General features: G+C 42.4%; 1 protein-coding gene and 1 non-coding gene across 2 annotated transcripts in view; one reads left to right on the top strand and one right to left on the bottom strand.

The window, feature by feature from the left end:
* Window positions 1-9,784, bottom strand: part of pde4dip (phosphodiesterase 4D interacting protein) — a 74,208-nt gene extending 64,424 nt beyond the window's left edge. Inside the window, exons 1-3 of the mRNA XM_029254899.1 lie at window positions 9,644-9,784; window positions 2,567-2,619; window positions 1,186-1,253 (exon numbers count right to left, since the gene is read on the bottom strand). Coding sequence (XP_029110732.1) covers window positions 1,186-1,253; window positions 2,567-2,619; window positions 9,644-9,690 — 168 coding nt within the window. The 5' untranslated portion in view covers window positions 9,691-9,784. The remainder of the gene's footprint in view (window positions 1-1,185; window positions 1,254-2,566; window positions 2,620-9,643) is intronic.
* trnar-ucg (transfer RNA arginine (anticodon UCG)) lies at window positions 3,444-3,516 on the top strand. The gene has a single exon. It is a non-coding gene; the product is annotated as a tRNA-Arg (tRNA).
* Window positions 9,785-27,917: the final 18,133 nt, after the last annotated feature.

A 27,917-nucleotide genomic window follows, 5' to 3' on the forward strand; every position in this document is an offset into this window, starting at 1 on the left:
CAAATAATGTGTATAATCAAACCAACATTATATTACAGATAAATCTATCAGAATATAAATCCAGGAACGATGTACCGCTTGGTCTACTGAGAAGCTTGCAAAAAGTAAGGAATCTTAAGAATTTTCTTGGCATAGTCATAAATGAGTATCGAAACCAAATTATTGGCTCTGATATGTAAAATGCACATAAAATGCTCAGGTCAGTGTTCCTAGTTCAGTTTCTAAATTACTAAGCTACGTCCTACATGTCAGTTTCTCATACAGTGCGATTTTAGATAAAGAGAAAATCTTGAGATTTATGTGAAGGGCTGACCGACTTTCCCCCCACAAACAAAGAAATGAAGCTCAAACACAACAAAGGCATTTGTACTCGAGACTCCACGTTCTGCCTGCTATTTTTTTTGTCTGAGGCTACTGCATACAGGAATTTTTGAAGCCCTCCCCGGATTTCTTTTTCTTCAGTTTCATCATCGTGACAGGAACAACTGAGAAGTACCAGCTGAGAACACAAAAAAGTAACTGTATATGAACACATTTAGCAAAATGATGAATTACAACCAGCGAACGAAAATCCTACTAAAATCGGTGACCCGACTGAAATCATTCTGTTCCCGAACGTCCACCAAGAGTCACGGTGCAATGCTTAATTTAATATGCTTTCCTCCTCCTCTCAAGGCACTTTGCTGAATGAAGTCCACTGACATTGAAGTAATATCATAACCAGCTTGGCGCAGGTCCTAGATCATACTTACAAGCAGTACAAATATGAGCAAGGGAAAAATAAAATCCAATTTTTCCTATTTACAGCACAACCATACGGATATGGATTGAACAGAAGGTCACTACAGCGGCAGAGACTAAAACACAATGCCCTTTATCGGGTCAAAAAAACAAGAGGTGGTCCGATCAAGGATGCATTGTGCTGTTAGATGGATGTGCAGATTACGACTGACAATGTAAACTTTACATATGCTGATTAGATTGCAATGCTTCTTTTTCAGTGGCCATTACTCTAAGTACCTGCACAGTCACAAACAACTGAGATGTCCTTTTGCCCAGTGGACAACAATGATATTGGACTGGGAAGAGCTCAACCATCCAGCAAATCCATTTGTAAAAAGCGAGAGATCAACACTCAAGCCAGATTCGATTAACCAACGGGAGGGAGGACAGGGAGCCCCTCACCTGCTCGAACTTCCGTAGCGTGTGTGTCTGGAGAGGAGGGCCCTTTTCCGTCTCATCACTCAGCAGTTCTGTGAGGCCACAAAAAATAGGAGCATTAGTTTGTTTCAGACCTTCCATATAATTAAACTAATCAAAATACTAAAAAGAATCCAAGAAAAGTATTGCAAAAACAAAAACTGTGATTTGGTTGTGCATTTATATCAAGCCTGTACAGCTCTAGGATTTGACCTAATTTATGAGCTGCGGCTCCCTGAAGCATGAATTTAATAAAATTGTTTTTTTCTGTAGCTTAGAATAGAATGAAATAGATATCACTCTGAGTCGGACAGCAGAGAATTCCTGAAAGACCAGTAAAAGTGAAACCTCGGTGAGTAGCACTGATATATGATTTGTGTGGAAGATTATACGCAGCATAATGACAGCAACACAGAGGCGATCAAACATCTGGGGAGTGTTAAAATTCATTGCAGAATGACAATTTAATGACAATGCTGTGTTGCAGAACAGTGGAGCCAATCCTGGGGTACTAGGGGTAAGTAGAGGTGGCCTGTGATTGCTTTTCCTGCCCTGCTACTTCAACGTCCAGAGTTCATATAGACAAAGTGTTACAGTAAATAACACTTTGTCCATGTCAACTCTGGACGTTAAAGTAGCAGAGCAGGAAAAGCAATGGAATAATGACGTATAGAGTATATATAGAGTATATTGTATATACGGTATACAGAGTATAGAGTATACAGTCGTCTATAATGAAGTATTAGGCCTATACTTCATTATAGACCCTACATTTACCCTGCACTCTTATAAGCACTTATGTACTGAACAAGCTTGACATTGCCTGTCGCTTAGGACAAAAATAGAGAATAAAGCATAATACACATACATATATACACACACACAATCAGGAACTGGTTGTCCTATACACAGTTGCAGGGAGCCAGAGCCTAACCTGGCAACACAGGGTGAAAGGCTGGAGGGGACACACCCAGGATAGGATGCCAATCCATCACAAGGCACCCCAAGCAGGACTTGAAACCCAGATCCACCAGAGAGCAGGACCCAGTCCAACCCACTGCGCCACTGCACCCCCCCAAGCGTAACATAATGTGACAAATAAAACTAAAAAGAGTTCAAATTTGAGCTCCTTTCTGAGAAACCAAAGATCGAACATTTTCTTAGTGATACCGAGCACATAATGCAATTTTGAGAGGACACTCTTAAGAGATGTGAGCTCAAAGCCTTGTGGATATAAATGAAAATAGCTGAGCTAAAGGAAGGAAGTGTCTATATGACATACCACAGCAGGAAGGTTCATCTTAACACTGAGTCCAGTGTAGAAAGAGTAAGCATTTTGAGAGACATCACCTACGGGAGACCTCACCTGATGTGTTGCAGTTGTTCCTTTGCACATCTTCCCTGTCCAGCACCGAGTGCCTGAAAAAGACAAGGTTCCATGTTTCAGTCATCAGTAACATCCATGAAACGTTCTCGGCCTCAGAGCTTAAAGAGTTAAAACATGACGCATAACACAACGCGTGGAATAAATAGGCAACGCAGAGATGTGGAGACAGCGGGGCAGACACCGGACCATGAATCATATTCATTTTCTGCATTACAATCACCCGGTTTAACTGTGTGCTTTCAGAATACAACGGAGAAGTAATGAAAGCAGATTATAGGGCTTTACTTGCAAAATGAAAGAATAACCGTGAAAGCTTTCAGTGTGCAGCATGTGACCATAAATAGACCTCTATGGTCAGAACGTTTACTATATGTACATCTAAATTTGCACACAATCTCAAACTCTGCCAGTCAGTAATAAGCAGAGGTGGCTGAATAATCAAAAAACAGTACTCGAGTGAAAGTACACACACGAGCTGGAGCCTAACCCAGTAACGGAGGGCGCAAGGGACACGCCCAGGATGGGACGCCAGTCCATCACAAGGCACCCCAAGCAGGGCTGGAACCCCAGACCCACCAGAGAGCAGGACCCGGCCAAACCCGCTGCATCACCGCACCCCCCCCACTCAAGTGTTAAGTTTATTTTATTCGAGTAAGGCTGCTTTCATAAAAAAAACAGATCACAGAAATGATAAAAATCACATAAATACAAAACACGAAGTTCAGAAATACCTGAATAGCTTAATAGCTCACATGTTGTGGTTACCAAGAATTAATATTGACCTGATGGCTCTTAGCAACACCCCACACCTAACCAGACTGCTGGTTCCAGTAGAATTTGTTGAAGAACTGCAACAGACCACGTGGCCTAATGGATAAGGCGTCTGACTTCGGATCAGAAGACTGAGGGTTCGAGTCCCTTCGTGGTTGTTAGTGTTTGTGCAATGTTGAACTCCATTATTACTCATGCTTTTATTTGCTTAGGAACATCTCACAGTCTAGTGGTTACAGCTGCAGGTTCAAATCCTACCTCCAGCTGTAGTACCCTTGAGCAAGGTATTTACCCTAAATTGCTCCAGTAAAATTACCCACCTGTATAAGTGGGTAAATAATTCAAAGTTGCTTTGGAGAAAAGTGTAGGCTAAATGTAAAACCAAATACAACTGCTGACTGTCACACTCTTTTTTAAGAGTCATGTTAAATTAGCTAATTAATCAACATATCAATTAACATTAACAAACATTTCCGCAGACAGCATGGTGGTGCAGCAGGTAGGACTGGAGCCTAACAACTCCTGGGCTGTGCAGTAGGATTTGGATTCGAATTTGGCTGAGTCAGGGTGGAGTTTGAATGTTCTCCTCATACTTGTGTGGGGTTTTGTTCCCATTTCTTCTCACGGCCAAAAGATATGCATTGTAGGTGAACTGGTGAATATAAAACGACGGTAGTGCGAGTATGAGAGTGAATGTGTGTGTGTGTGTGTGTGTGTGTGTGTGTGTGTGAGACCCAGCACTGGAGAAGTGGTTAACGGTAATGGATGCATGGATAGCTTTCCAAACTTGGTAGCTCCTAGTCCTGATGTTCAGCTTTCCAGCAGCAATCTAAAATACTTTTACTGTACAGAAATAAAATGAGGGATAACCTGTACACATTTTTACAACTCTTTTCAAATGTTTAATTATGTACTCAAGTAAAAGTGAAAAAAAAAATTAAAAATTTGTTCCAAAAACTACTCTGAAAAGTACAAATTCTCCAAAAAATTACTTTAGCATAGGTAATGGAGTAAATGTAACTTGTTACAAACCTTCACTGATTACAAAGATGTTCACATTGTCTGAACTCCTTGTCCCATATAGGGTTACAGGGAGCCAGAGCCTAACCTGTTAACTCAGGTCATGGGGCTGGAGGTGACGGGATGCACCCAGGATGGGACACCAGTCCATCGCAAGGCATCCCAAGCGAGATATGAACCCCAGACCCACCGGAGAACAAGACCTGGTCCAACCCACTTAGCCCCTCCCCACGAAGATGTTCAGTTATTACTTATATTTGCTTATTATGGCTGCTAGATTTTGTTGTCTTCAGCTCCGAAATGCAAATAGAATATTTTTACAGGTGAAGGTGCCTCATACTCACGTATCTCACTGAATTCAAGACTTCAGTTGTGAACAGTTGACCATTATTGTAGGGCTTATCGCTTGAGTAGGATGAGTAGATGAATCCTAATAACCTTCCTACCAAATTTTTTTTATAATAACAATAAGATAGGCAAAACACACAATGCTGGAGTAGCGGCCGTGTAAAGGCTTATCTGGGGATGCTCGTGAAGTTACGGTGCACGAACGTTTACACCGCACATGAGCTGGAGAGCTCTTGGGCGAAATGGGTCCGGAAAAGGTGAGTTTTCAGAGCCTTCTTGAATGTAGACAGAGTTTCCGCAGTTCTGAGTGAGAGGGGGAGGTCGTTCCACCACAACGGAGCCAGAACCGAGAACCTCCGTGCTTTATTTTACTTTACTAAAGCAGACTAGCTTGGAAGGGGGAGGGTGGTCTTGTTCAGAGCTCCCGAACGCAGCACGACCGAGGGGCGTGACTGTAGCACCACCTGAGGTCGTCCGCCAGCCAGGCAGGTCCTACCCGCAGTGAGCGCAGCTTCAAAAATATTCAACCGGTATTTGTGCAAAGAGCACCTAACCATATAAAATGCACAGATCAAAATGACTCTGATTTGGCGTCTTCTACGGTCGACACAATTTACGAGATATTGGTTTTTAATAACTCAAACCATCACTTACGTAACCCCATAGGTACTGGTTTGCAAAGACGAATATGACTTTAGATGGCCACACTTGCTTCAACTTTCCCACACGCTGGTGTCTGGTCTGACGTTAATTCTCCACAATGTGACTGAGCTTCCAGTCGCCCCTCCAATGAGCTCAGCGTGATCCTTTAGTCACCGCCACTGTGAACGTGTGCTCATCCATGATCTCTTGGCGTAAAGGAAATCCAAGCGTTTAAAGAACAACACAAACCTCATACAGTCTTCCCTACACTTAGGGCTACTCACAAGCTGGATTAAGGTAAATTTAAGCAGGACAAAATGAAAACTCAGCAGTTCTATACCGTCGCCTCCCATAATTTAGAGAACAGCTGAGAGCTCTTTTCCGAGACCGTCCTGCAAAACAACATTCGGACAGTTCATCTATCACACACCCCACGCGTGCCACAATCCCAAACACAAAGCCTTTGTTTTTACCATGTTTTCCTCTGAGCACTTACCTTCCCCTGTACAAAAAGCCACTCATCTCCGGCTAAGAAACCGCATGCACCAGCAGCTCCCACCAGTGAGACGGACGGTGTTTTACACTTGCTCACCGGTTCTCCTCCTCTTCTTCAGGAGAGACACAAGCAAATGGCCACAATGTCCTCAGCGGAACAGTTGAAAGCAGTCGTTTGACGTGGCAGGCCGAAGCCGCTGCAGATGGAGCGCGGATCGCGGAGCGTCGCTCTACGCCGGTTAGCGGGGAGCAGCCCTGGAGCGAAGGTGCTCTGTGAAAGACAGGTCTGTTCCAACACGCCACACGGAGTCACTCGGTGTTACTGTGCACATTTCCTGCCTAGGCATGAATTGCCTCTGTGTTTCTGTCCATTTGCTCAGTCCTCCCGGTGATTTTCTTCAAGGTGGAGCTGCGTGAACATACCTCAGCGAATGCCACAGGTTCAGACGTGCCCACGACTGGTAAAACAAAGGATTCTGAGATAATATCTGCTGTTCACTGGAAGGGTTCAGATTTTTTTTTTTTCCCCCTCAAAGGAGCTAAGAAGAAATAAAAGAACGTGTAACACATCTTAAACTCTTTTCAGAATCTGGGTGAAACCATGGCTCTTTTACATTTTCCGTGGATGAATCCCACAAGTGACAACATATTCAAAGTGTTGTTTTCGACTGGCGACGTTTTTAGTGCAGCAATTCGGGTTAAACAAAATGTACAACTGCTGCGCCCTAACATTTCACAACATCCACTGAAAGGACCTGCGGCCCTATTTCCTTGCACACCAGTTACATTCTTTAATACACAAAAACACATAGTACTATTTGTGGGATCAGTCTAAAGTATTTCTGAACGTATAAAAAGGTTTGAAACTTACATAGGTGAACTGATGAGGTATTTGCTTTCTGCTGTTTAACTTATATACTTTACTGAGAGGTTAAAAATCTCTCGAAGAAAAAAAGCAGCATCATCACTGGCTGAGAAAGATACTGATAATATAAATTAAATTAGAACGACCTGTATTACTGAATGTTTTGTTTTATAAGTACAGTACTCAGACTCAAGCATTATGCAAAAAACAAATCACAGCACTGCTCTGCTTCTGACTAAACGAACTGTGTAATTTTGGTGTACAGACATAGCAGCAAATAGCCAGAAACATAACACATACGTATGTGTTTTAAAATCTCTAATAATCCGTCAAAATGTTTTTAGTACTGCATCAAACGCCAGTATATTTATTTTTTGTTTTTCTTCCCCTTTTTCTGTCTGATTCATGGACGTTTTGCCAGGACTGCCCTGGGATTAACCCTTGCAGAGCCGTGGCAGTTTGAAAGCTCTGCCTCCTCCTGCTGTGTTTGCACAGCTGCTCACATGAAGCCTTGACTTTTTTTCAGGTATTTCACACATCACTCGCAACCACACACATTTGTTCACGAAACCAGTCAATAAAAAATTTAAGTTCTGGGAAAAATCTAATTAACTTTATTACGTTACATTTTTACATCATGGAGAAATCCCCAAACTGTCTATTTCTCACAGTTTACTGTTTATGAGAACATTTTCCAATAGAATATCCCTACTGTACTGCTACAGTATCTCCGTCCGTTACACAAAAAAAAGACCAGACGCATACAGTCATACCTCAAGATACGCCCGTTCGAGTTACGAGAATTGGACTTTATGAGGAGTTTCATTTAATGCCCCTACTAAAGTTTATGAGGCATTTCCTTGAATTCATAAGGAGAAAATCTGAATTTTGTGTGCCTACTGACAGCTGACCGGTGCGAAACATTTACATCAACATTTATTCATTTAGCAGACGCTTTCCTCCTAAACGACTTACAGTGAATACTATCTATGTCGTATTTAATTGACACTTTTCCATGCAAGGTGACTTACTGTGCTAAATACAGTACAGTACACTACCTACTACCTACCTATACTTTAATAACATATTGTTTTAAAGTCCTGGCTCATACAGACAGTCTCGCATATACGTGATGAACGTAACATTTGAATTATACATCAAGCTTTCAAAAACTACTCGGGGGGAATAAGCGACTCACCTACACATTTGTGTCTTACACAAATAAACACCAAGATCTGGAGGTAGCGTTTCACTGAAGTAAATACGCTTTGTAAACAGCTGCCGATATGTGCCTGATGGTTTTAGTGCTTAGCTGACCTATCATTTGTGAGCTGGAGTCCAGCAGAAGGACAAAGTGCACCGTGGACTTGGTCAAACAGAAGGGGGCTGGACAAACACAGAAGAAAGTGAAATTCTCAAACGCAGTGATTGTGTTTGACGATGGCCCTCTGTAAACACATAATTTTGGTTTAACCCAAAAGTGCCAGAAGCATTCTCTTCAAACACCTAATTTAGCCCCATTGATTGCATCTTATATGGAATATGCGACGGACTGACGTCCTGTCCTGGTTGCGCCCCCTCCCCCTCCAGCTTTACGCGCTGTGTTGCCGGGTTAGGCTCCGGTTCGCCGCAACCCCGCTTGGGACAAGTGGTTTCAGACAGTGTGTGTGTGTGTGTGTGTTATATGTATTCCTACTAGCAATGAGTGAATTTGTTGTTTCTTTCGCTATTCTTTAATTTTTTTGCTCACCAACACATCAAGACTATAACTGAACTAAATCTGCCTATTTCTCTGTCACTACAGGCCTTCAGATCACGAAATGGCATTTCAGCAACATTCTGTCCTTCATTGCAAGTACCTGATATTCCACAATTTGCCATCATTTAGCTGACGGCTTTCTCCAAAGCAACTTACAATGTTAGTCTACCTACAATTACTCAAAGAGCTGAGTAACACTACTGGAGTAATTTAGGGTAAGTACCTTGTATAGAGGAGGGGGGCATGGTGGTGCGGCGGCGCAGTGGGTTGGACCGGGTCCTGCTCTCTGGTGGGTCTGGGGTTTGAGTCCTGCTGGGGGTGCCTTGTGACAGACTGGCATCCCGTCCTGGGTGTGTCCCCTTCCCCTCCAGCTTTGCGCCCTGTGTTGCTGGGTTAGGCTCTGGCTCCCTGTGACCCCAAATAGGACAAGTGGTCCTAGACAGGGTGTGTGTGTGTGTGTGTGTGTGTGTGTGTGTGTGTGTACCTTGTACAGGGGTACTACAGCCAGAGGGGGTATCAAACCTGCAGCCTTTGGATCCAAGGGCAGCACCTTCACTGTTATATACTACCAGCTTCTCCTGTTCACATCCTACCTGCACTGCCCAGAAACACTTTTATTCTAGTGTTAGCCAACGACCAGTTTGATGATCCACTTTCCAGCCAATCCGAGAAAAACTGGAAAATTTGCTGATGTATCAGAAATAGCTGGATATAGACAACGACGTACAAGTCGTGGTACTGTTCAAGATGCCCTCAACAGTGAAGAGGGGAACGTTGGACATTGCGAACCAAAATGAAATTAAGCTTAATTGCGCTTAGACCCGAGGAAAATGCAGGCCCCGGACAGCGGACATTCCTCCGAGATCATGATGTTTGCAGGGGGGGATAATGGATGGAGCGCGTGAGCGCGACGGAGGAGCTGGCAGGAGGGACGCGCTCCGCAGAACGAACGGCGGTCTTTGTTAAAACGGTGGTCTTTGTTTCCTGCGCAGCTCGTGACAGCGGATGGGCGCGAGCACCGCAGTGACAGCCGCGTGCGCAGCCTCCCGCCGCCGAGCCACCCCGTGCCGTCCGTCACATTCACGAAGCTAAGCTGATGTGCGTGTCGTGTCGTGTGTCGTTCGTGCGCCGTCGCGCCGACACTCGCAGCCGTTACCTTGCCGCTTCTCTCCAGCCCTGCACCGGGGGCGCAGCCCACTCCATTGCGCTCGATCACGACGCGGTGTCCTCGCAGGAAAGCCGCATCCCTGTCGGTGACACTGACGGCGACAACGCCGCGTCCATCCGTCGCGCGCGCCTCGCGTGGCCGTGGGGAACAGGGCAGGACGTGGCCACGAAGATGCTGCGCGGTAGCGAGCCACGAGCGGTTCCTGCGTTTCGCGTGCGCGCAACCGCCTCCCCCCCTCCACCCGCACCTCGCGCGTGCCACCGGACCTGTCACGTCGTCGCGCGACGCGCCTCGCGCTCCGGCCGCGCTCCGATAACTGCAAACAAGGCGCGCGCCTCTGCGCTGACTCCCGAGTCTCCTCCGATTTAAAGATTTTGTGTCAAAAAGAGCGAAACGATCCCCGAACCTCTTTCCGGACATATTTTATTACATCGCTAGCTTGAAATCGATAAAATTGACAGTAATTAAGGTACATTGTGATGCGGCTCGTGATATTTCAGATGCTGAAAGCATTGATTACATCTAAATCATGCTGATCTGTACTGTGAATTATTACTCACTTACTGTCCGACGATTAGCCGCCTGCTATTTAACACCACCAGACAGAGATATTCGCACAAACAAAGGACAGTGCACTAAAATCATGATTATAGCAATGAAAAACGAACCAAGCAGTCGTAAACTGTTTTGCCAAGTCGAGTGTTGAAAAAGGATCAATTTACACAGAGGAGACTTTCACCCTCCACTGCAACCTTAATAAAAAATATGTGTTTAAAGACAGATTTGTATGTAGGCCTGAACGATTGTGTCACATGGTGAAACTTTATATCACTTATTTCGCAGACACATGATGATAACTGCAAAGCAACCTACAATATTAGGGTTGTACACGATTCCTTAGGCAATTTGCCAATGACAATGTGTGCAGCCGGGTAATTTTACCATAACAGTTCAAAGTAAGTGCTTTGATCAATGATTTTAAATCTAAGTCCTTTGGTTGCAAGACAAAGACTTTAACCACTACATGATTGCTGCTGCAAGGGCATCCTGTACACAACAGAGCAGTGTGGCGGCAAGAACCGCTGCCTTTGGACCCAGAGGTCACAGGTTCACATCCCAACTCCAGCTATAGTTCTCTTAAGTAAGGTACTCAAAAATTGCTCCAAAATAAATGGGTAAATAACTGTCAGTAGTGTCACATTGTAAGTTGCTTTGGAGAAAAGCATGGGCTATATGAAGAAATACAAACAGTCACCGGAACACCGGCACACAGTGAGAGGCCACTCCTGCGATGACCACTGTCGCGACTATCGCGTAACTGTCGTGATCACAATCACTGTCGCGACTATCGTGATTGACTATCGTGCAACTCTCCTGACTAGTCTACCGCGGTCGCAACTACTGTCGTGACTATCAGATCATGATCGACTGTCGCCACTATCGCGCAACTGTCACGACGTTCTCAACCACTGTCGTGACTATCGTGGCCATTGTCACAACTATCGTGATCGACTGTCGTGACTATCGTGGCCACTGTGTTGTAATAATCGCGATTGCGATTGACTATCGCGCAACTGTCGAGACTATCACGATTGGGATCAACTGTTGCGACTATCGCGTAACTGTCGCGACAATCATGACTATCACAACCACTGTCGCGACTATCGCGATCGACTATCGCGCAACTATTCTGACTATCGCAATCGCAACTACTGTGACAACTATCGGATTGCGATTGACTGAGGCGACTATCTCGACTCGGTGAAACTATAGGCCTAATCTGTTAATAACGGTCGACATGATTTAAAAAAAGTGTAGGGTTTTCTTAAAACACAGTTTCTTGTATTTAACGTTAGGTGGAGAGCTATTCTCAGAATACTATCAGATTTTTATTACAATTCTTACCTTCTACTGAATTACCAGCTCCCAGGTGTCGCTCTCCAGACCAATAAACTTGATATTTCTTGAATACAGGCTAAATACATGGGCGGCGTTTCAACAGAAGTCCATCTAATTTTTTTTTTCCCCATAGAAATGAAGCTGTGATAAACCATAGTGAAAACATGCTTTTGCAAACAGTTCAGATTCGGAACATGATACTGAAGCCAACATTTTCTGTCTTGTTTTTGTCATCTCGAAAAGAAGCTTCAAGTTTTCTCCTTTTTTCGAGAAAACAGGACAGAAAAAACATGTATCCCTATGTCATCTGCATAACATTATTAATTATATTTATTATTAATTACATGTCATATATATTTAATAAAGTGATTGAATGTTGCAGAGGGGCGCGGTGGCGCAGTGGGTTGGACCGCAGTCCTGCTCTCCGGTGGGTCTGGGGTTCAAGTCCCGCTTGGGGTGCCTTGCGACGGACTGGCGTCCCGTCCTGGGTGTGTCCCCTCCCTCTCTCCAGCCTTACGCCCTGTGTTGCCGGGTAGGCTCCGGTTCCCCGTGACCCCGTATAGGACAAGCGGTTCTGAAAATGTGTGTGTGTGTGTGTGTGTGTGTGTGATTGAATGTTACACTATATGTTAAATTATAACTATATATAATACAATATACTATAAATAGATATTTTTTTATAGAGCCTTGCTTTTTCAGTTCAGTTTCAGCAATACACTGACCCAACAATATTCCCGACACAACTGGATTAAGTAAACGTAGATGGATTGTACACAATGAAATTAAGTTGAAACAAAACGCAAAAGAATTGTGTCGCATTAACTAATTTTAATTAAGTAAATTGAACAAGCAATAAAAGTCATGTTGAGTGAACACCGTCTGTTAGAAGTCTAAATACATTGGGACATTTTATTGCGGCGTGATCATATCAATTTTTGATGACTGTTGAATTTCACTTGGACTTTATGCAGTATAATTATGTTCTCATCTCAAACATACATGTATTAAGTTGACTGTAAATGTATTGTTTTCGTATTTTCAGTAGAGCTACTTTCCATTTTTTTCAGTGTATTATTACATTTAGCTGAGGTTTTCTCCAAAACAACTTTCAGAGTTAAGGGTAGAACTACTTACCTATTTATGCCACTGGGTAATTTTTTTTTTTTTTTTTTTTTCCTTTTACTGGAGCAACTTGGGTTAGGTACCTCGCTCAAGGGGGCTACAGCCACAGGTGGGGACTAAGCTTGTAATCTTGGGGTCCAAAGGCAGCAACTCTAACCACTACACTACCAGCGCTCCCCTGTATAAGTACATCATGTGCAGTGGAAATAAGACCACTTGGTCCACAGAGGGTCATTGCTATTGCACTCTTGAGAAGGTCTTTCGGGTGAACCACACCACCATATTTAACTGTATAAATCTCTCACTCACACACACACATACACACACACACACACATACACACACACACACACACACACACACACACACACACACAGTCTGAAACTGCTTCTCCCAAATGGGGTCACAGCAAGCTGGAGCCTAACCTGACAACACAGGGCACGAGGCTGGAGGGGGAGGGGATTCACCCAGGATGGAACGTCAGGCGGCTGCAAGGCACCCCAGGCGGGACTCGAACCCTAGATCCTCCAGAGAGCAGGCACAGTCCAAGCCTGCTGTGCTGCCACCACAACCCCCTGTATAAATAGTAATTGTTTAAAAAAGTTTTTAACGCTTATTTCCCTGGACAATATAAACTGTCATACTAGCATGCTAAATTTAGCAAAACTGTATTTCTCTCTATCATTTTCTTTTTTGGATAGAAACATCAGATAAATGACTTAATGTCATGCCTTCTACCCCATCCTTCCCAGACACACACACACACACACACACACACACACACACACACACACACACACACACACACACACGATGCTAATAACATCAGACATTACAGACTACCTCTGCATTTTTGCGCACTCACACACACCCCTTTTCAGACTGCAGACAACAACAGGACCCAATCTACCTCTGAACTACTTTGCACATACATGTGTTCCATGTTTACATTGCACACTGTACACTTTATGTATGCACATATTTTGCTTCTTGCATTTGCACTAATTGTATTTTTGTAAATTTGTAACTTATGCCTTGTGTTTTCTTTCTTTATGTCCTTATAATTTATAATGTATGTCTTAGGCTGCTGGGAGGATTCACAGAGTAAGAATTTCATTGTATGGTGTAACAGACTGTTCACTGTACATATGATAATAAACTCTTGAATCTTGAAACTTCTGATTTTTTTAATCCAGTTCCCTGGATTGCTTGCATGAATTTATTGCACCCAGTCACCTTATAGACAAGATGTTTCTGCCATAAATTATGTTTATTCATTCAGCAGATGCTTTTCTCCAAAGCAACTTCCAATGAACACTATCTAGTTGTATCACGTCACCGTCCAAACTGCTTGTCCCACACAGGGTTGCAGGAAGTCAGAGCCTAACCTGGCAACACAGGGCGGAAGGCCAGAGGGGGAGGGGACACACCCAGGACAGGACGCCAGTCTATCACAAAGCACCCCAAGCGGGACATGAACCCCAAACTCACCGACGAGCAGGACCAGGACCAATCCACTGCGCCACCGCACCCCCTAGTTACATCATCCCCCACCTTATTCATCCAAGGTGACTTATGCTACAATATACACAACTTACAATGAGCCTCTGAATTAAACCTGTGTTTTGACAGAGTTGGGCAGGTTCTTATGAAGTCAGTCATAGCACACTGTCTTTGAAACAAAATGATGTATGTCATATATTTTACCTAGGAATTTTAATGTTTTGGTTCTAAAGGATGAATTTCTCAAATGATTTGGAAATTAAGGGTTAAGGTAGGTAGATGTTGCATAACTGTAAAAGGCACCCAGTAAAATTACCACTGTGTCCTTGATTTATTCAAAGAATTTCCACTCTGGCTTGGATAAATAGGCCTATTATATATATTTTTTTCCAAATCACCAAATAAATATCAAACAAATATTATGAAAATGCTACAAGCCATCAAATAAATATTTACCAAATATTATGAAAAATGTTTGAAACTGCCGGTTTAAAACACAGAGACACAAATTGACCGCAGCAAGTGCAGTTACGACACGGAATAATGAACAAGTACAGTACAAGTTCTTGTTTGAATCTCTACACATGTTATTACTGCAAGGCTTCTGTAGGCAGTGCAGACTTAGTCAGCTATTAGTCACCGTGGATGAATGAAACCACAAAATGTTTGAGCTGTCAAAATCTAGTATGTATTGAAGAATAATTATTTTTATGCCAATAAAATATTAACCGAGTGCATTTGAAGTCATCTTTTATAAACTCAGCCTATGCAGTGCATGGCATTGTACAAAAATATAAAGAGAAATATAAAGAGAATGATGTCATGAATGCCAAATTTAGGGTATTTGAATATGAATATTGCCAGTTATTCTGCTGCTGTTTGCAGTTTTCATTCATATTCAATGGAAGCTGAACTGACAATAAATCCACCTGATTAAGGTCTCTGGTCTTAAGGTGAGAGGTGTCACCTTTGGGGTGTATTGTATGAAGAGCCTTGTCACTTAAGAACAGCTTATTCAGCTTTTTGTCTCCCTCTAGTGGTTATGGCCAGAACTGCCTTCACAATCTGTGAAAAGTCTGGAACTGGGGTTCTTAACCTTTTTTCTACCTTGGACCCCTATAGTAGTCTGGTAAAACTGGTATGAACCCCTTCTCAGTATAATGCGTTTAAATGCATAAAATAAAATACACAGCAATACAAAAGAAACCAATTTTACTAAAATACACACACACACACACACACACACACACACACACACACACACACACACACACACACACATTTTCAGAACCGCTTGTCCCATACGGGGTCACGGGGAACCGGAGCCTACCCGGCAACACAGGGCGTAAGGCCGGAGGGGGAAGGGGACACACCCAGGACGGGACGCCAGTCCGTCGCAGAGCACCCCAAGCGGGACTCGAACCCCAGACCCACCGGAGAGCAGGACTGTGGTCCAACCCACTGCGCCACCGCACCCCCTTACTAAAATACAGTTATCAAAATATTTTTTTAAAAACTACAGTAACTCTATAAAAAAGATGTGATGAGCATGTCGTGAGCAATATTTCAAGATATCTGTAACAATTACAATATGATAGAAAAATATCTGTGATTGCTATTGGTGACAGAGGTATAGATACTGGGTAGCACAGCAAGTAGTGCTGCTGTCTCACAGTGCCTGGGTGGTGTGCGAGGAGGTCCGTTTGATTCCCGCTCAGTCTGTGGGGAGTTTGCATGTTCTCCCTGTTTCCTCTGGGTGCTCTGGTTTCCTCCCACAGTCCAAAGACATGCTGTTCAGGTTCCCTCATAGTGTGTGAATGAAGAGTGTGTTCCACTGATGTATAGATGAGTGACCCATTGTAAATAGTGTATCTAGTAGTGTAAGACACCTTGGTGAGTAGGGCGTGTGGGCTGGTAACACCACATAGTATCTGTTGTAAGTCACTTTGGAGAAAAGTGTCTGCTAAATAAGTGTAACATGAGTGTGCTTTGTTGCCTATGTTCACAACTGAAGGGAATACTGAATTTTGGTTAGAGGAAAGTGAAGATGTACATTTTTCCCATAAAAGTTCATGGACCCCCTGAAATCTAGCCACAGACTTCCAAGTCCAGTGGCAGTGAAAGTCTTTCAGACTAAAATTCAAATCACTACGCTACCTTCTGTCTGTATGTAATAAAAAACATTATTTTCTTCAGTGGGGGTGTGGTGGTGCAGCGGGCTTGGCTGGGTCCCACTCTTTGGCGGGTCTGAGGTTCGAGTCCTGCTTGGGATGCCTTGTGATGGACCGGTGTGCCGTCCCCTCCACCTCCTGCCTTGTGCCCTGTGCTGCCGGGTTAGGCTCCAGCTCACTGTGACCCTGCTTGGGAAAAGTGGTTTCAGCCTGTGTGTGTGTGATTTTCTTCAGTCGTCTTTAGAGCGAAACAATTATGTAAGTAACACACAGCTATTTGGCATAATTTACAAAGCAATTTACCTGGATAAATGTGTCCAGCATACACATAGGCCTCTGTGGCTGGCATTTGACATGATCCAGGGACAGGATTGAGTGACCTGCATTAATGTGAGCTCTATTTTTAACAGATAAGGTGATTTCAAACACACTGCCTAAAATTCATGCTTACTGCAACCCAAATTCCCAGACTGAACACTGAGTGAAGCTGTCTTCATCGTACGTTGTACGTCTAGTTCTCAGGCTGGTGAAAACACTTCCTTTGCCGCTGCAAGTTGTTCTAGCAAATAAAAGACAAAAGAACATATAACTGCATTTATCAGAGAGCTCTTTGTGTCAGATGTATCCGTGGTCCTAGTGTCTCGTCCTCGAAATATCTTGTATCATCAACATGTTTCTTCATAAAATTAATGATTAACATTTTATCTATAACTGTAAACTGTGAGTTAACGGCTTCAATTTTCTTGACTTTAGTTCATTCCTTTATTGTTTAATTTGTTATGACTTTATTTTTTAATGTAAGGGATATGCAATAAACCATAACTGGAACAAAAAAATCCATCGAACATAGAATCGCCTCCTTGCAGGAGGACTGGGGACTCTACTTCATACAACCAAGCACTCAGTGGATAATCAGATACAGTGTATGTTAGTGTGTTATTAGCCTGGGCCATGCAGACTGCACAGTGAACCCCATCAAAATAAACAGCAAGGCTGGAATCCCTCGAGGAATATCCCACTGTTTAATGAGCAATATTAAATATTCTACTCTGCTTCCCAGTCAAATTAGTTCCAGCTAAGCCTTAAGCGTTGAGGGGTCACACGGGTTCATCGGTTTCAGAGGAAGGGACACCCCACTCCCTGCCCTAGAATAAACACATTTCCCTTCTAGGGGCAACAGAACCAAGGCCCTTTCAGTGCTGGGTCTCCTGTCAGCCCCTGATCTGTTTGAAAGTGTCATAACAAACCCAGCGCACTTCAGTGCTTTTCAGCTGTCCGTATTAATACCGTGTTTCCCGTTTGGGTAATTGACGATTCCCCTGTTCCTTTAGGCCGTCCTCAGGGAGCCAGCCTGTCAGCGCGTTCACGATGGGAAATGCGCTGCATTCCTCCCCACTCCCCTCGGAGCAAGGGGGCCACGGCAGGCTTTGCACGGCTCCTCGGGCCTCGAGTCGCCCCACCGAAACAAACGCTGCAGAACAGCACTGCCCCAGCTCCTGCCCCACTTGGCCTGGCTCGGCACGCCGCTCCACAAACAAACAGAGCTTGGAAAGGCAGGTGGTGCGTAGCAACCCCCAGCCCTCCTCCACCCTGCATCCAGTAACACACAGCCGTAGATGTCCTCTGAAAGCCCCCTCTGCCCCTGAAACACAGAAAGCTGCCATTGTGGTTATTTCCCCTGGACCGTATTTATTAACTGGAGCGTATCCACAGAAAACAATCCAACCTCTTAGGCTTGTTTTAACCACAGGTGATAAGGGGCAACAGCGTTGAGTAGCAGTTAAGAATTTATTAGTATGAGGTTAAAAGTGTTCCTAGAGCCATTGCTGCTGTAGCCTTGAGCAAAGTACTTAAGCCAAACTGCTTTGGTAAATATCTAACTGCATGAATGAGTGAAGAGCCAAACAAGCAAACGGGGTTAAGGGTGAAACCAGTCGCTAAATGCAATACATACTATATGATGCAGAAATTGCCGATGTTATCTTGAATTTTGAAAACATTCATCTTGGCACTCACTAAAAAAAAGGACTGTGGTGTAGAGCGCAGGTAAGGAACTGCTCTCTCATTACGGCTCAATGGGCAATGGAAGTTTTTATATGCCAGTGTATTATTTTGCAATTGGTTTAGAGCAAAATAAATACCAAAAGGAACTGGTTTGGAGCAATACTTTCTTTCTGTCATTTATATGTCACAGTGTTTTCATGGTGTTAGTTCTTCATGTGATGAAACACGCAAAAAAGGGAGATCTGAAAAAGGAGCCTGAACTTAAAGTGATCCTCTGGGAGTCATAAGCTCTCAAAGTTTTATTGTTTTAATCTGTCTTTCGCAACGTCAAAATGTATTATATGTGTAAATTTTAAGGCTGGGAAGGAATATTTCAAGGCAGAAGTTAGTGGAAAAGGCAATAATTTGTCAAAATAATATTTGCCTGAATGCTTAGGGAGTGATTGCGAGCAATTAATGATGGCATAATATGTTTTTAGACAGCTGTAACTGTTCCATAGACATAGATATTTACGTACAATTAAGAGCACAAAAAAAATCTGTTCTTATTTCAGTACAGAAGGAAGAAATTAAAATTAAAATATGCAGCTTGCACGAGCTGCTCTTTCCGCATTAAACTTGATGCCAAAGTTAATGCCATGTAAATATATTGGCTAGTTTTTGTTCATCATCATTTACCAACTATTAAACAATTCTGACCAGGAGTAGTTTTTATTAATCAATGTATTCATTAACAGATGGTCATGTATTGATTTCGATTGAATTTCTCTTCATTTTTAACTGTTACACCATGCATTTTACATACATATATTTGCATACGTAATAAATCTACTGCATCTGGTAACATCTGCAAGTTCATAACTTGCTGTAATTTTAGAAGACTGAAATGTGAATAAGGGAATTATGTTAATCTGAAATGTAAATAAAAGACACATGCACACTGGATATCCCATTTAAATTTGGCACGAGTGCCGGCTCATAGGTCAGAGAAGTGTGCCGTGTGCTTCCTTAATTAGGCCTAATTGGAACCTCCTTTGAAACCTGCACTCTCTACAGCAGAAGCTTTCCAAAGTCGTTCTGGACAAGCCAAATGGCACGTGACGTCAGTTCTCCTAGCCCCTTTGCTAACTATAAACAGGCATAATTAATGGGCTTGATTTATCTCTCTATTTTGGTGCAATTTTAGGTTTAGCATGTCTGAAAAGGCATTCTGTCACATCACTCAAGTCTTGCCACATTAAAGAACATGTGAAGTATCTTCTGAAGCGTATTCTTTAAGTGTAAAAGATTGTTAATGTGACAGAATCAGCCAGCCCCGCTCCACAGATCTGAAGCGTAAATTTCAGTGCTGTAAAATACATGAGATTAAGTTATCATGTTACCACGGTTATCACAGACTCCAAGTGTTCAATGTTTCCATGAGTACAAAATTATTTTACTTTAACTTGGATACTTTTGAATTATTTTGGAGTTATGTGCATATACAGATATGTGAACATCTTTTTTTACACCCTATAATTTGCTAATGCAAGCATCTGCAGAGGATCCTGGCAATGCATTTGAATTATCACCATCATAGAACAGATTACAAAACCCTATAAATACATCATCCATTTGAAAATATCCTTATAAATACACAGAATAAGACCAAATAAATGCATTTATTGAATTTTATGTCATAAAAGTAAGAGGACCTTTTGGATTCACAGTAAGGTTCTGTAATATTTGCTCTCTTCACTTTATTTTCTTCTTGTGTTGTCATGGCTGAAAAGTTCCCTGGTTTTTCATGTCAGCTCTGAAGTTATTACTTCTACATAAACATCTGTGTTTAATAAGGTGACATAGATCACATTTGTATACATAGTTGTTACTGTTATTCATCATCAGGAAATCATTAAGCAGTTCACATGAAAGCCCTGTATCCCTTTATTATCCCAGATGGAATAAGAAACAATTAAAACCTACCAGCAGCAATAAATTATGAACCAGGTAAAACAAGACTTCCTTTAATTTAAAAAGTGATAATAGATTTTAGTCAATTTAATTTACTTGCCTGAAGAAGACCAAATGTTAATGGTACTTGCAAAATGTGATAAAGTCCCTTCACACCTGTAGTTAATGGAAAAGTGCAATAATAAGCTCAACTGGCCAGCTGGAGGGGGAAGTTCTCAAAGTAGCTATCAGAAGGCAGAAAAAAAAGCAGTTAGAAAATTCAAAGTCTACAATGAATTTTGGTTATGTCATATGTCAGTTTTGTATATGGTCTTCCCAGAAATTGTACTAGTAAAATCATATTTAGATTAAGATCTTAGTATGTGATCAGGTTGGTTTCAGTGTATAAGTGCCCAGTACCTTATTTTTTGCTAATTAATCAAGAAACACTCATAATTATAAGAAATGTAAATGGATTTGACTTAATATTTTATTTTAGCAAGACTGGGTGTGCTCATCTGAATAAATTAATGCGATTAAAATGGGCAAATTCAAAATAAGTAACTTAGGTTATCTAAAACAAAATTTCCTAAGGTGCTTAAATTAAGGTTTCTCTAACAGCTCGTTAACTAAATGATAATATTTTGCTACTGAACATTTGTCAACGCATTATGACAATTAAAATATTATTGCTTTAAAAATTTTTATTAGATATAATGATTACCTATATGTGTCAGGATTGGGTACTCGAGGGGCGTCGCCCGGCGCCACATCAACACACCTGAACCTACTAAACACACACACACACACACATCTTCAGAACCGCTTGTCCCATACAGGGTCGCGGGGAACCGGAGCCTAACCCGGCAACTCAGGGCGTAAGGCCGGAGGGGGAAGGGGACACACCCAGGACGGGACGCCAGTCCGCCTCAAGGCACCCCAAGCGGGACTCGAACCCCAGACCCACCCGAGAGCAGTACCCAGTCCAACCCACTGCGCCACTGCGCCACCGCACCCCCTCAATCAAATCACTTAAACTTTAAAAATTTGATATGCTATGTAATTTTTCAAAGTCTATCCTGCTCAAACACTAAAATTTAAATCCACGCCCCATAAAGGAGTGCGTTAAGGACAAACATCTGCCAGCTGCATGGTGCACGTACAAACGTATTATTTAGTGTGCGTATTCACAGTGCCAGGATTTTTACCCTCTTCGTCCCCGTTTTCGGGCGCACAGCAACACACGTCCGGACGTGACACGACGCCGGAGAATGAGTTCTGTGAGAAGTGGCTGAACTGTACAACTCTGGACTACTATTAATTTGCTTTGAACTTTCGACAAACATTCATTCAATTACCATTTACAAACGCACCATAACACTGAAATGCTGTCTCGCGCTGGGTTCGCAGGGCGCGAAAAAGGAGGCGCGAGCAGCGTTCATTGCGAACGTTTATTGGAAGAGCGGCACACAGCGAGAGATATGGGCGGGAGCACAAAGAAATAATACTCTCGGTCCCAGCAGCCATTTTTCTTCAAGCAATCCAGCCTGCTCAGCCTTTCTCGAGGTTTCCTTTACCTCCTCCCACGGGTCAGCAGGCACTTATAATCCCTTTCAGCCCCCACAGTGATTGAACAACTCTTACATTACTCCTCAAAATTCCCCGACTATTTACAATAAATATCCTTTCCCGCTCAAATCTGACAGTCGTGGGTAACGGGGGTCGTTACAATAAAGCCATAAGCTTGGTCAACATGAAGCCTACAAAAAAGAGTCCTGCCAGTCAAAACCTGAATCTGAGTCTCCAGAAACACTCCAGATCTTTAACAAAATAACTCAAAGGAACATTTCCTCGTAAAGCAATTCCTTTTAATGTCCAATCAGACCTACAGGGACCTAAAGTCTTGTTCTCTGCAGTTCCACCTTGACTGTCCCTGGGGTCTGTATTTGGTACTAAACCTACTGAAAGAAGTTGTAGGGAGAGAGTCACTGAAGTTGTGTTATTCTCGTTAACATGAAAAGAGTCCAAAAGGGGTAAACGCTATAAAAATGAATCCCTGTCTTATGCGTAACTAAAATTAACATGTTAGACCCTGGAGACAAATTAATTACATGCACACATCTAAAAGGGACCTTCTTCAAATGTACTTCAAATGTATTTGTTTATGCCTATGTTGTTCACAAAAAAAAGCATTACTTATGGTCCACAAAACTTTTCTCTTTTTCCGTAGTATACAGAGACTTAAAGAAATCCGTCTCAAAGGCAAAGCGCACCCAACTGGTCCTGCTGAGACATGGTGTGACTGTTGTATATTTCCATCCCAAGACGCAGCAAGAGTAATGAGGCCCGGAAGCAAAGGAACGTAAATTACTTGTACTTAAGTGCTGAGGGCAATCAAATCTTCCTGTTCCACACTTCTTGAAAATATCAGCAAACAAGCGTGACAAGGTGCCCTGTTCTGTCAAGTCTGGATAATTTAAACTCTTCCTTGCTGACCACACAGCCTACCTGCGCACTTGATGTGGTAACATAGTAGAGAGGAAAAGAGATTTTTTAAATTAAACTTCATAAATGACACAAATGCTTAAATATGGTTTGATCTTGACATTGCAAATCTAACATCAGAGTGCTGTAAAGAAACAGTAAGCAGAAATATCTCCAATTTATCCCTTAAATTTGGATAAGAGTAGATGTGTTAAAGTACACAAGTAAATTCTTCAGTTCAAGAATGTGTTGAGGAGTAACAAGGTACCATGGCTGGGCCTGCTGACCCATCACCTGTCCAGTTTACTAACAGACCTGAGCTTTACTCACATGCCCACCTACTTTGCTCATAAACATGGCAAGTTTACTCCTAAGCCCGCTTAACAGGCTGTCTAAGGCTGGGTCACATTTGAAAAGAAGGTACAAGTGCTTCGCTGTTTTTCTGTCACTTGTCAAATTCTATAAACAACTTAGTTTCTCAGTGGAATACCAAAATATGATTTGAAAAATTGTACGTTGGTATGGTATGCCCTAATGCAGCGCCCTGACAAGCCTATAGGGATAGTGTTATTCTGTATAAGATATTAAAACAAACCTATAAAATGTGATCTTAAATTTTAAAAGAAACTCAACTAAAAATGAATAAATAATCAATTTACACACCTGGTTCCTCTTCACTACTTAGTTTAACTTGTGCAACTTGGGGTGCACTTATTTTTATACCTGCAAAACTTCCAGTTTCCTACTACACACATGATTTCCTCTTAACCAACATATGTAATTGGTAATGGGGGGTGCAGTGGCGCAGTGAGTTGGACTGGGTCCTGCTCTCTGGTGGGTCTGGGGTTCGAATCCTGCTTGGGGTGCCTTGTGACGGACTGGCATCCTGTCCTGGGTGTGTCCCCTCCCTCTCCAGCTTTATGCCCCGAGTTGCCGGGTTAGGCTCCGGTTCCCTGCGACCCCGTATGGGACTAGCAGTTCAGAAAATGTGTGTGTAATTGGTAATTACACACCTATTATGTCAGATGAAAAAGACTGGTTCTGATTAAATAATAATTTCATGGTAAAATTAAGGGACACAATGGGTTTATGTACTTTCAAGCAGCACTGTATATGTATAATGTAATGCTAATCTAGGTGAATATAACACACACACACACACACACACACACATTTTCAGAACCGCTTGTCCCATACAGGGTCACGGGGAACCGGAGCCTACCCGGTAACACAGGGCGTAAGGCCGGAGGGGGAGGGGACACACCCAGGACGGGACGCCAGTCCATCGCAAGGTACCCCAAGCGGGACTCGAACCCCAGACCCACTGGAGAGCAGGACTGCGGTCCAACCCACTGCGCCACCGCACCCCTCATGTGAATATAACAATTTCAAATTTTTCTTTTTTGCATATTCTTGTTTCTTTTCTGTGTGTATATTTTTATTTTTTAATTTTTGAAAGTCAAATTCCGATTTATTTCAGCTTTTAGACTGGTCCAAACTTCTTTAAAAAACACAAAGACAAACACTATGGTCACTTCATGCTGATACAGTTCTTGGTAAAATCACTCTTCTCAGTTACAAATCCTGGCCCCTCTCTTTATATAGGAAAAAGTAAGAATTTTGCTAGTGATGTGACCTATGTCTAATCAGGTTAATCACAGGGCTGCCATTCCTTGCAAACATATTCCAAAGTAGAAGGTCCCCAAAAAGGTCCTGGATGGCTCGGAGTGTATTTTACTTTGGGGGTGCGGTGGCGCGGTGGGTTGGACCGCAGTCCTGCTCTGTGGTGGGTCTGGGGTTCAAGTCCTGCTTGGGGTGCCTTGTGGCGGACTGGCGTCCCGTCCTGGGTGTGTCCCCTTCCCTCTCCGGCCTTATGCCCTGTGTTGCCGGGTAGGCTCCAGTTCCCTGTGACCCCGTAAGGGACAAGCGGTTCTGAAAGTGTGTGTGTGTGTGTGTATTTTACTTCAGGAGTAGATGGCTCATACACTGAATGATATGACTTACTACTTCAAGCTAATAATAATCATCCTAAAGACAGCTGAATAACTGGGAAGCTGTACAAAGTGGCTGCCTACCAAAGTTACTCATTGTTTTTGTGTTTTTATCTATCTATCTATCTATCTATCTATCTATCTATCTATCTATCTATCTATCTGTCTGTCTGTCTGTCTGCTAGAACAAAAACTACCAAGGTGTTAACTGATAACTATAACCCTATATCAATAAGAAATTATTGAAAAAAAATGGTGACTGATACATTTTTTATTTAGTTCAGGTGTGGAAGAAACCATTTAAAATCAGATTAAAAGGCAAAGTAATGCTACATATGTTGGAGTGTCCATTTTCTTCATGGTAAATATTGCCATGTCTGTTATAAACATCATCTACCATAACTGCAAATCAGTCTGTGTATAGTGGTGTTTTTAAGGTTTACAAAATGAAATTTTGAATTCAACCAGTTCAGGAATTCTGTAAGAGCAGAGTTTTCGCATGGTTTTATGATAGTTGGTTTCATTCAAATAGTTGCAATAAAAGAAAGTGGTAAATTAACACTGCATATCCCAAAGTGGACACACACACACAACCACACACACATTTTCAGAACCGCTTGTCCCTGACGGGGTCACAGGGAACCGGAGCCTACCCGGCAACACAGGGCGTTAGGCCGGAGGGGGAAGGGGACACACCCAGGACGGGACGCCAGTCCGCCGCAAGGCACCCCAAGCGGGACTCGAACCCCAGACCCACCGGAGAGTAGGACTGCGGTCCAACCCACTGCGCCACTGCACCCCCTTCTCACACACAACCAACAATTATATATTTTTTTTGTTGGAAAATCTCATTTTGGGAGAGATAATTGCATGATTACAGTTTTAATAGTCATTTATATTACCCTAAAGTAAGGATATAGCCTCAGTGAAAATCAAATATGATGTCCTTACTATGACATAACGATATTGCATATTTTTGGTCAGAGTGGCGCCAATAAAAATCTACAACCTTAGAAGATTTTGGAGTTCGAGCTTTCAGTTTTAGCATATTGTCTTATTAAGTTGCTGTCTTGTAGTAAATGGCAGCAAATATGTGTAAAACTGTGGTGCTACAAAAAGGCCTGCATTTGAGAATCTGCTACAGTTTGTAGTTTGGTCTATAAACTCACTCACTTTCATTAACTCCTTGTCCTGGTGAAATGGGGTGTCTGGAGTCTATCCCAGAATAAGCATTTCAAACACACACACACACACACATTTTCAGAACCGCTTATCCCATACGGGGTCACGGGGAACCGGAGCCTACCCGGCAACTCAGGGCGTAAGGCCGGAGGGGGAGGGGACACACCCAGGACGGGACGCCAGTCCGCCGCAAGGCACCCCAAGCGGGACTTGAACCCCAGACCCACCAGAGAGCAGGACCCGGTCCAACCCACTGTGCCACCGCGCCCCCCGCATTTCAAACATTTTTTGCCAAAAATTGCTTCAGCAAATACTTTTCCATCCATAACTTCCTTAAACTTTGAATCCATGGCAGCAAAATGTGATAATAAAGCAAAAAACATCAAGCCAGTATTACTGAATACCAGTGTTAATCAATATGTTTCAATTTCTTGTACTACATTTTATTTTTCAATTCACAGTGCCAGAATCATTGCTTTGTAATGTTGGTCACTGAGTGCATGTGCTGTGTTTGTGAGCAGGAGCTGAGGGGTTACAATTTCTGGTACGATAAGTGAAGAAAGCTTTATATTGTTTGAATAGATTTCACTTATATTTATGCATTCAGCTGATGCTTTTCACCAAAGCAACTTACAGTGTTAATATACTTACAATTATTTACCCATTTATACAGCTGGTTAATGTTACTATAACCATTTTTAGGGTAAGTACTTTGTCCAACAGTACTACAGCCAAAGGTGGAGATCAAAGATGCAACTTTTGGGTCCAAAGGTAATAGCTCTAACCACTACACTACCAGCTCTTCCAAGACTTGAGGTATATTCCGTGTTTTCTTGTTTTGTAATTGTCAAAAACAAATTCCTAATCAGTAAATGACACAGATTTCCAGTTGATTAGACAGATTTTCTGAAAACATGGATTGTTTTTTTTGAAGGTAAAGGTGGGGAGAGAGTAAAGGCAGTACTCCTCATTTGTCAAAAATTGTCAAACTATACAGGGACCAATTTGCAATTTGTTTCAACATGGTTGTTTAGCACATGGAACCTCTTCCCAAAATGTTAAATTCATTTTTTTTTGTTTTAAAATAAGTAAACAGGATGTGTTGTGAAACTGAAGAATGCAAAAGGAAATTTGGTATTTGAATCTGAATTTCTATTTTAATCATGTGTCAATAAGGTGCTAATTAAACATACATGTTATTGATAACATTTTCCAATTGGATCTTTAGCAGGCTAATGTTTTACTATGGGTATGAGTAAAGTAGCTCTGTTAATGGAGCGGTGTTGTTGAGGAGTCACACTTTTCACTGTCTGCCTAGTGTCCTCCCACTGTTCTCCCACTATCCTTCTCAATGTCTCCCATGCTATCCTCCAATCTTCATTACTGTTTTTGTGAATCTCCTTGTGGTAAAAAAGAAGAATCACAAAAACAGCTGACTGCTGACAGCAGTATGTCATTTAGCTTCTCCAACATCTAAAACGTTCTCTTTTCAGGACAGAAACAACAATAGTTATTGGTCCCATACATTACGGCAGTCAGTGATGAATAAGGTTTTGGTACTAAACAACAGCTTTTCTTTACAGTTGATCACAAGACAGAGAAGGTGATTTCAGAAAGTGAAAGAATGAAAGCACAGCTGTGAAAAACTACTAGAAGATATATTTCTCTGCTTTCCTGTTCCTCCATTACACTAATGTGAATTGCGATGTTTGATCTGATTATAGAATGTTATTGTTTGCCCAATATGAACCATGATTTTTCTGTTTCGTGCTTTCCCTCTGAAGGAAACAGTGGAAAGACGCTGTAGCATCTTGAGTCTGCTCTTTTTTGGACAACAAATTTGGAGAACCTGAGTCACCACAGAAGAGAAACAGCATTTCCTTGATTCTGACTGCTTATTGGATGTCATCATTCACAACATTTTTTTCTGTGAAACATGAAAACAAATTATTTCTCTGCCTTGCTCTTGCACAG

The sequence above is a fragment of the Scleropages formosus genome, chromosome 9, assembly GCF_900964775.1.
Source record: "Scleropages formosus chromosome 9, fSclFor1.1, whole genome shotgun sequence".
Classification (NCBI taxonomy): domain Eukaryota; kingdom Metazoa; phylum Chordata; class Actinopteri; order Osteoglossiformes; family Osteoglossidae; genus Scleropages; species Scleropages formosus.